The sequence below is a fragment of the Penaeus vannamei genome, chromosome 22 (assembly GCF_042767895.1).
Source record: "Penaeus vannamei isolate JL-2024 chromosome 22, ASM4276789v1, whole genome shotgun sequence".
Taxonomy (NCBI): Eukaryota; Metazoa; Arthropoda; class Malacostraca; order Decapoda; family Penaeidae; genus Penaeus; species Penaeus vannamei.
This window is the reverse complement of record NC_091570.1, coordinates 40,301,540-40,311,539: the sequence shown is the minus strand read 5'-3', so window position 1 is coordinate 40,311,539 and position 10,000 is coordinate 40,301,540. Positions and strand designations below refer to the sequence as shown.

General features: G+C 38.7%; 2 protein-coding genes across 10 annotated transcripts in view; both read right to left on the bottom strand.

Moving 5' to 3' along the window:
* Positions 1-1,028, bottom strand: part of LOC113824509 (protein C19orf12 homolog) — a 17,594-nt gene extending 16,566 nt beyond the window's left edge. For 2 of the 3 annotated variants that reach the window (XM_027377240.2, XM_027377243.2), the window contains exon 1: positions 783-1,028. The gene's annotated coding sequence lies outside the window, so the exon portion shown is untranslated. The remainder of the gene's footprint in view (positions 1-782) is intronic. The other variant, XM_027377241.2, reaches the window with a different exon arrangement.
* Positions 1,029-3,405: 2,377 nt separating this feature from the next.
* LOC113810463 (high affinity copper uptake protein 1) overlaps positions 3,406-10,000 on the bottom strand; it is a 71,512-nt gene continuing 64,917 nt past the window's right edge. For 4 of the 7 annotated variants that reach the window (XM_070136997.1, XM_070136998.1, XM_070137000.1 and 1 more), the window contains exons 5-6: positions 7,498-7,554; positions 3,406-3,981 (exon numbers count right to left, since the gene is read on the bottom strand). In XM_070136997.1, coding sequence (XP_069993098.1) covers positions 3,821-3,981; positions 7,498-7,554 — 218 coding nt within the window. In that variant the 3' untranslated portion in view covers positions 3,406-3,820. The remainder of the gene's footprint in view (positions 3,982-7,497; positions 7,555-10,000) is intronic. The other 3 variants (XM_070136999.1, XM_070137001.1, XM_070137002.1) reach the window with 2 other exon arrangements.

Sequence of the window (10,000 nt, the reverse complement as noted above, 5' to 3'; positions counted from 1 at the left end):
CCACTTCCACATGATGATTTTCGGGCTAAACGGCATGGATTTTTTTCCCGTTTCTATAACCACTTTGAATACAAAAACATACGCTGCATGGCCAATTTTGGGATGGGCACTAAAATTAAAATAAAAGAAAGTGACTACAAGTACGGCAGAAAAGCCCTGTTGGTGTCTTGCACATGCATGTGGAAACAAATAATATGGCAACACACAAGATAATACCACTCTCGATTTGGTTAAGTTATGTTAGATTAGGGTAGGTTTGGTTAACTTCAGTTTATACTTATTATCCAGAAATTACATGAATATGCATATGCATATGTTTGCCATACACCTAACCACGAGAAATAACATAACATCAGCCAAAATACCTAGGATTCAATATTCAATCCAAAATTTCTCCAAGAAAAATAATAAGTAATATATAGGAAAATTAATCATTTCTCCCTCATAAAAACAAATCAAGTAAAGAAGAGCTAGTTCCTATCTTCTCACTAGACCTTTGCCATAATCATGGCTAGTATATATACTTCACAATCTTTGTACACAAGGTATTTCCTTATTCATGGAATAAAATCATTACTGCTAATTACTGTTTTTCCAACACCTCTGCAATGATTCTTTGTTTCCTCCAGCAAAAACAATTCAAGGACTTTCTCCTTCCTCAACACTATACTTCTATAATACCTATTACTGTTCTCTGAATCCGTAATGGAACAAAAAAAATGTATATCACACAGGGTTAACATAATAGAGTGTTTGAACAAATGGAAAACGTGAAAGCGTACTTAAATTATAAAAATCTACAACCACTACAAGGAAATCACGACCTTCTCGCCTGCCCTCCCGACACGTCTCCAACACGAAATTCCACCACGGAACGTTCTGTCGCACCCCGGGCTCCGGAGTCGTCGGATTCGCTAAATCGTTTTTGAGAAAAAGTAATTATATGGTGCTGGCAACAGAAGATTTCTGAGGAAAGTAAAAATATTGAACATGTTTCAAAAACCCAAACCCGAATAAGCACAGGTAATGTGAGTCATTATTTAGAATAAAAAAGCGACTTGGGAAATCAGACTGGGTACAGGGTGAGTTGCCAGTTTCTCCTTTCCTGAGATTGGACGTTGTGTACCCGCAAATACAGCTTACATAGGAAAGTCCGATTTCGATCAGTTAAATTACATAATATACTGAAACAATATATCTTTGGAGCGTGGAAAAAAATATTAACATGTCATGTGATATTCACGGGATATGGGACGTACGTTTGTTACCGAGAACTTACTGATTATTTATATCTTATCAGTATATATATTATTTGATGATAAAAGGACAGTGGTACTAAGAACTGTTATTGCTATTTCTACGTGGATGGATAAATGGTGAAGATGGTGTGTTATGGGGGTCATTGTTAACACCAACATAAATCTTCGTTATTACTTTACTTTAGTAAGTTAATCAAATGTTAACTCAGATAGATTCAATATTATTTTTTATCATTAAAACTTCAGATCAGTATGGCATCATTCTGACTCATCATTCACTATGTCTGGAAACCTTAAAATGAATTAAAATACTCTATTTCTCATATATCTCAATATCATTGATATTTTGACTCATATATACCACTATTCGCTTTCTCTCTCTCACTCATTTTCTTATTTTGTCTCTTCCTAACCTCCTTCTCCTCCTATTTCCCACACTCTCTTTCTCTCTCACACATATTCACTCTCTTTGATTTTCTCTCTCTCTCTCTCTCTCTCTCTCTCTCTCTCTCTCTCTCTCTCTCTCTCTCTCTCTCTCTCTCTCTCGCTCTCTCTCTCTCTCTTCCTCCTTCCCTTCCCCACTCTCTGAGCTCCCTGAAGGAACAATCATGGCGGCGGATTGACTAGCCCCCAGCACTCGTGACCCCTGACCTGTCTTCAGTGCTACTCGACACTCAACATCGGGTCACCGCCTCCTGTTCGGCGCGCCTCCTGGCTCCCCTTCGCCCGGGCTTTGCACTAACACGAGGCGCTGCCAAGCCACGCTACCAGCAATCCCTCTGAATAAACAGCAAAAGCGGTGTCTCCATACCCTCCAAAGTGGGGAAAACCAACTCTGACACTCTCGCATTTTCTGCTCATCTACAAATTTAAATTGTAGTTTATATCTATTTATTGATTCCTCCTTGGTTTATTTTCTAATGTTTGTTTTTTTTGAGACGTCTCTCTCTCTCTCTCTCTCTCTCTCTCTCTGTCGACTTAGGGAGAGCGCGAGCGGAGAGAGAGAGAGAGAGAGAGAGAATATACTCCTACTTCATCGGACCATACCTCCCATTCAGCTCACCGTTCAGGGCTCCCATCCTCTCAGAACAGGCGCGCGTCTCATCTCATAACTCTCTCTCCTCACTGCAGCGCTCTTCTCTTCTTCTCTCACTCGACTCATCTCTCCCCCTCTCTTTCTCTTCTCTCTCTCTCTCTCTCTCTCTCTCTCTCTCTCTCTCTCTCTCTCTCTCTCTCTCTCTCTCCTCTCTCTCTCTCATCTCTCTCTCTCTCTCTCCCCCCCCTCTCATCTCTCTCTCTCTCTCCTCTCTCTCTCTCCCTGCCTCATTCTCATTCTCTCTCTCTATCTATCTATCTATCTCTATTCAGCTACTTTTCTATCTACAAATCAGTTGGACTATTTTCTTGCAAAGAATTGCGGGTGATACATTTGGTGGTGTCTATTCAGCTATCGACGAAGAATCGATGTATTGGAATCGCTTTAGCGTTTTCAAGTACTGATGTATCGGTATCGCCTTAGACAATTTTGTGCCCATCACTGTGTGTGTATAAATGTGTGTGTGTGTGTGGGGGGGGGGTTATACTGTAGCGAACGACCGTGTAACTACCGAACCGCCTCTCCTGATCGCCCCGGGATTGTTTGGGCAGCAGCGCCTTCTCGACGGGCGCGGCTTTTGCCCTGCGTCGGCAGCACTGACCGCCCGGCGCTCGTGGGAGGAAGATCATATATATATATATATATATATATATATATATATATATATATATATATATATATATATATATATAATATATATATATATATATATATATATATATGTATATATTCATATATATATATATATATATATGTATATATTCATATATATATATATATATATATATATATATATATATATATATATATATATATATATATGTGTGTGTGTGTGTGTGTATCCTATATATACATACATACATATATATATATATATATATATATATATATATATATATATATATATATATATATATATGTATGTATGTATGTATATAAACATATATATATGAATATATACAAACATATATATAAATTTATTTATTTATTTATTTATATGTGTGTGTGGGGGGGGTGCGCTTGTTATGAAAGGAAAATGATTCACTTCACTTTTATTTCCGTTTTATTGATCCAGAGTTTTAGAACAGTATTTGATGTAGAATGTAATATGTTCATCCTACGTCTCGTATGAAAGTATTTCTCCGTTGACGTCGTATTTAATGCGTTTACCTATTTGAATATATTGGGATGCAAATTAAGTAGTTTTCGTGAGATGCACAAACACACAAACAAACAGACTGGACCACCTGAGCCTAGTTCTTCTCCCGTACTGAAACAACCAGGTAAGAACAAGTAGAAAGACGCACACAAACATGCAGTGGTTTATGTGGATATCTATTTTAGTATGTATTGTATGTATGTAGACTGTGCTGTATTTATAGTTGGTAGCCCTCATATGAGTGTCAACGTGAATCACAAGCATATTACACACAAAAAACACATCCAGAAGACACTGGTCCTACATTCAAACAGGATTGAATGTATCCGGCGCCTGAATGGCAACGGCGTCCAGGCGCCTGTGCAGCGTGCAGCCGCCGCAGGAAGAATCGCCACAATTGCCACAGGGGACAGAGGTTGAGCAGCTGCCTCGGTCGCGGGCGTCAGCTTCTTGCGGACTGCTGGGCGCTGCCGAGGATGCGGTTGGTGTCAGGTGGGTAGAGGTATATTTGTCTACATGAATGCGGTTTATCAATATAATTTTGCACTTTTACTATCATCATTATTCGATCTATCATCTTCATTGCCATTAGTAGTAGGGTAATTTTCTATATTACGTCCGCATGACCGATATCGACGATTTTGGTATCGTTGGATTCCTCTCACTCTCCACATTGCAAATATATAGTTTTATTGCGCGCTAACCCCCCGGGGGTTAGCGACAAACTTGGCCCCGATAGCAGGGGAGGGCATGAAAGGTTCCAGGGAAAATGCGGGGTTAAATAGCACTAATAATATAACGCACAGTGAAAATAACCATGGTTATTCACATAACTTTCCATTGCAGGGGGCTGCGCCCCCTGTGAACCCCCCTGGGAGGGGGGGGGGCTGCCGCCCCCCAACCCCGAGGAAACAAAACCACCACGTATTCACGGCAGGCTAGAGCGTTACACAATCATCGTCGATGTCGGAGCAGGGGGCGTATTACCTCGTAAGATTCTCACTGAATCAGCATATTAACCTTATTATAGTCAGCATTGTATATAGAGACGATTGTAGTATAATCAGGATAAACACAGTGGCCCGCCCTCGTCGGCGGGTTTTGCGCCTTTTTCGATGTTACACCGATGGCCTCAAAGTCGAGTTTCCCTTCCTCTGGAATAACGACATTCGTATTCCTAACCGAAATAACCGTCGCGTTCAGAAGTCAGTCATAGTCGCCACGATGGCCGAGTGTGGAGGGTGCTCGTACTCCGAGACGGATTTTCTGCGCGAGATTGCCATTAGCCAAGAAAAAATGCTAGATATGTGCTTCCGCCACGGCCTCCTTCGTCGTGAGAAAGATTGCGGCAGGTGCGGGCAGCCAGCACGCCTAGACCTGAAGAAGAAAAGATTCAAGTGTGATAGGGCCGTGGCGGTCAGGAAGCAGAAGAGGCAGAGGTGTGGCTGGTGTGCTTCGATGTTCGTGGGCTCTTTCTTTGCGCAATCTCAAAGCACCCTGCCTCCTTCACATTTTGCGGCAAAGGAGCACCCTCCCTAGTAATTAGCGGCATTAATAAATCAGGTTAGTACCTTAAAAATCCTAGGTTATTGTAGGTTATCGGCTCCTCATCTAGTTCGTGTGCGCTCTATCCTGCCGTGAATACGTGGTGGAGGTTTTGTTTCCTCGGCGGGGGTTGGGGGCGGCAGCCCCTCCCCGAGAAGTCCTGGGGAGCGCAGCCCCTACAATGGAAAAGTCGTATGATAACTGTGATTATTTTTCTTTGTGGAGTTAAAATTATTAGGGTAATTTCTATATTACGTCCGGCGCTCCGACATCGTCGCCCCCGCAATCGGGACCAAGTTTGTCGCTAACGGGGGGTTAGCGCGCAATAAAACCTATCTATTTGCATTGTATAGAGTGAGAGGAATCCAACGATACCAAAATCGTCGATATCGGTCATGCGGACGTAATATAGAAAATTACCTTATTATTACATATAATTTCTATCATTATGTTTATTATTATTCATTTTATCATTGTTATTATCATGGTATCATCATAATCATCACCATCATCATTATTACATTTTTTATTTCTAATATCATTATCATTATCACTATCATGATCGTTGTCATTGTCATTATACTTATTAAAATATTTACCATTATCACTACTTTTGTTGTTATTATAGATATAATTATTATTAATGTTTTTCTTTTTTTATTGTTATTATCATTGTTGTTGTTATTGTTATTATCATTGATATTTTTATCGTTATTATCATTAATTTTATTATTATTATTACTACTATCACTATTATTAATATGATTGTCACTATTATTGCTGTTATTAGCATTATTGTTATTGCTATTATCATCATTATTATTATCATCATTGTTATCATATATTATTATGATGATGATAGTAATTGTCATTATTATTCGTTTTGTTGTTGTTATTATGATAATTATTATTACCATTATTATTGTTATTATCATTATTGCTGATATTGTCATTATCTTTATTGCTATTATTATCACTATTATTATTATCATTATTATTATAATATTATTATTATTATTATCATCATCATCATTGTTATAATTACAATCATTATTATTATTATTATTGCTACTACTAATATAACTACTACAATTACCATTATATTTATCATTATCTTTATTGCTATTATTATCCTTATTATTATTATTATTATTATTATTATCATCATTATTATTATTATTATCATTATAATTATCAGTATTATTATTGTTCTTATTATTATTATTATTATTATTATTATTGCTACTACTAATATAACTACTACTATTACCATTATATTTATCTTATTTATTATCAATAGAAATATTATTATTATCATCTTTGTTATTGATATTAGTATTATAATTATTATTGTCATTATCATTATCATTAATATGATTATCATTTATCATTATCTCTACCATTATTAATATCATAGTTGGTTTTATTGTTGTTATCATTGCCACTATTACTATCATCACCATTATCAGTGTTATTATCATCCTTCTATTATCATCATTATTACTACTCTGTCATTATTATTACCATTTTCATTTTTTAAAAATTTTCCTTCTCCTTTTCATGTTCATTGTCATTATTATCAAGATGATGATGATTGTTGTTATTATTATTATTATTATTATTATTATCACAGTTATTATTATTACCATGATCATTATTATTATTATTATTATTATTATTATTATTATCATTACTGTTATTGTTGCTGTTATTATTGATATCATTATTATTATCATCATCACTATTATCATTATTGTTATCATCATTATCATTATCATAACTATCGTTATTAATATTATTATTATCATCATTATTATTAGTTATTATTATTATCATCTTACCATCGTTATCAGTATTTACCCTGATCTTTCCCAGTATTATCTTATTATCATTACCATTATTATTATCATTAATATTATCATCATTATTTCTATATTTATTAATATTTCTAATATTCTTATTACAATTATTGTCATTTTTATTATAAGTTTCTTCATCTTTATTGTTTTCATTATTATTATTGTTATTTTTATCATCATCATTTCTATTATCATCATTGTGATAATAATAATCATTATTTTATTACCATTATCATCATTATCACCACCATCATCATCATTATTGTTGTTGTTGTTATTGATGTTGATATCATTATCATTTGTATTATTATTATTAGTCTTCTTACCATTATTATTAGTGCTATTTTTACTATTAATAATAATGTTATTTTTGCGTTGCTTAATGCTTCATATTTAATTAATATCATTATTATTATTATCATTGCTATTGTTGCTACTATCTTTAAAGAAGAGGAGAAAGAGTGAGTGAGTGAGTGAGTGTGAGAGAAAGAGAGAGTGAGAAAGTGCGAGAGAGAGAGAGAGAGAGAGAGAGAGAGAGAGAGAGAGAGAGAGAGAGAGAGAGAGAGAGAGAGAACCTACCTGTTTCTGGCTGTTCTGTTGAATTACAGTTCTTCTCTTGTCCTTGCAGCAGCACTACTGGAATATTAAATATCTATTAAAAACGCTGTGATGTTTACTGCAAGTCATGTCTTTCCCTCCCTCTCTCCATCTCTCCCTCTTCTCTGTTCCTTTCCCCTCTCTCTCTTTCCATATCCATCTCTCCCTCCCTCTTTCCTTCTCCCCCCTCCTCCCTCTCTCTCTCTCTCTCTCTCTCTCTCTCTCTCTCTCTCTCTCTCTCTCTCTCTCTCTCTCTCTCTCTCTCTCTCTGTCTTTCTCTCATTCTCTCTTTCTCTCTTTCTCTCCTCTTTCTCTCTTTCTCTTTCCGTCTCTCTCTCTCTTTCTCTCTCAAACTCTCTCCTTCCCTCCCCCCTTCTCTCTCTTTCTCTCTCAAACTCTCTCACTTCCCTCCCCCCCCCCTTTCTCTCTCTTTCTCTCTCTCCTCTCCCCTCTCCTCTCTCTCTCTCTCTCTCTCTCTCTCTCTCTCTCTCTCTCTCTCTCTCTCTCTCTCTCTCTCTCTCTCTCTCTCCCTCTCCCTCTCCCTCTCCCTCTCCCTCTCCCATATCTCTCTCCCTGTGTCTCTCTCCCTGTGTCTCTCTCTCTCTCTCTCTCTCTCTCTCTCTCTCTCTCTCTCTCTCTCTCGCGCTCTCTCTGTTTCTTTCTCTCTCTCTGCTTCTTTCTCTCTCTCTGTTTCTTTCTCTCTGCTCTCTCTCTCTCTCTCTCTCTCTCTCTCTCTCTCTCTCTCTCTCTCTCTCTCTCTCTCTCTCTCTCTCTCTCTCTCTCTCTCTCTACTCTCTCTCTTTCTCTCTCTTTCTCTATCGTTTCTCCTCCTTTCTCTATCGCTTTCTCTATCGCTATCTCTGCTCTCTCCAATATCTCTCTCTGTTTAAACCCTCTCTATATCCCTACCCCCCTTTTCCCCCCTCTCTCTCTCTCTCTCTCTCTCTCTCTTTCCTGGATGTGTCATTCTTGCAACAGAAAATCTCTCTCTCTCTCTCTCTCTCTCTCTCTCTCTCTCTCTCTCTCTCTCTCTCTCTCTCTCTCTCTCTCTGTCTCTGTCTCTCTCTCTCTCTCTCTCTCTCTCTCCCCTCCTCCCTCCCTCGCCCCTTCTTCCTTCCCCCCCTCTCTCTCTCTCATTTTCTGTGTGTGTGCGTGCGTGTGTATGTGTGGTGAGTGAATGGTAAAGAGAGAGAATATAGAGAGAGAAAGAAAGAGAGAGGGAGAGAGAGGGGGGGGAGAAGGAGTGGGAGGAAAGAGTCTCAGAAGACACACAAACACATACACACACGCGCGCGCGCACCCGCACACACACACACACACACACACACACACACACACACACACACACACACACACACACACACACACACACACACACACACACACACTAAGATAAAGAGTTAGAGAAGGTGGGTGGGAAGAGGGAGAGAGTGAAGGATATGGAAAGAGAGTAAGAGAAGGGAAAGGAACAGAGGAAAGGGAGATGGGAAGGGGAGAGAATGAGAGAGGGGGAGGGAAACGGAGGGAGTGAGGGAGAGAGAGAGAGAGAAAGAGAAAGAGAGAAGCACACTCATTTATTCAATTTTACACACACGCAGTCTATCTATTTCTCTCTCTCTCTCTCTCTCTCTCTCTCTCTCTCTCTCTCTCTCTCTCTCTCTCTCTCTCTCTCTCTCTCTCTCTCTCTCTCTCTCTCATTCTCTCATTCTCTCTCTCATTCTCTCATTCTCTCATTCTCTCATTCCCTCCCTTCTCTCTCTCTCTCTCTCTATCTATCTATCTATCTATCTATCTATCTATCTATCTATCTATCTATCTATCTATCTATCTATCTATCTATCTATCTATCTATCTACCTACCTCTCTATCTAACTTTATCTAATTTTTTCTCTCCCTCTCTCTCTAATTCCTTTTTTATACTTTATTACATAAACATTTTGCGTACACTATCATGCTTTAAACATTGACAGTGATCATCATGAGTTATCTAAAGCTAGTGAATTACACATAAAGAACTGATGCAATCAAGATCTAAGGCTGTAAATGTACATTATAGTATTTTATTATTAACACTTTCACATTACATTGAGTGAGTGAACTCTATCTGGTTGATCATGGAGGGAACAGCCACCTATTGATGTATTTCTTGAACCACCATGTTGTTCCTCAGTCTTGAGTACCTCGGCTGGAACGATCGCAGGAACAGCTCTGTCCTAGCGAAGGGCGTCTGCACCTGGTGGTTGTGACGCCGCCAGGATCGGGTGGCGTGGGTCGTCGGGGCCGCCGTTGGGAGTTGCAACGCGGTCAAGTGGGTCGTGTGTTGCCTCTGGATCTTGTACATGCCGCACATCCCTGAAACGTCTCTTCGATGCTGTGGAGGCTGCAGTAGGCTGGGCGTCTCGTGCAGTCTGGTGTGCAGATCCATAAGTCTTTGTGCTCGCCTCTGCACTTTGTCAAGTAGGCCTAGGTACGAGGGCGGGCAGGA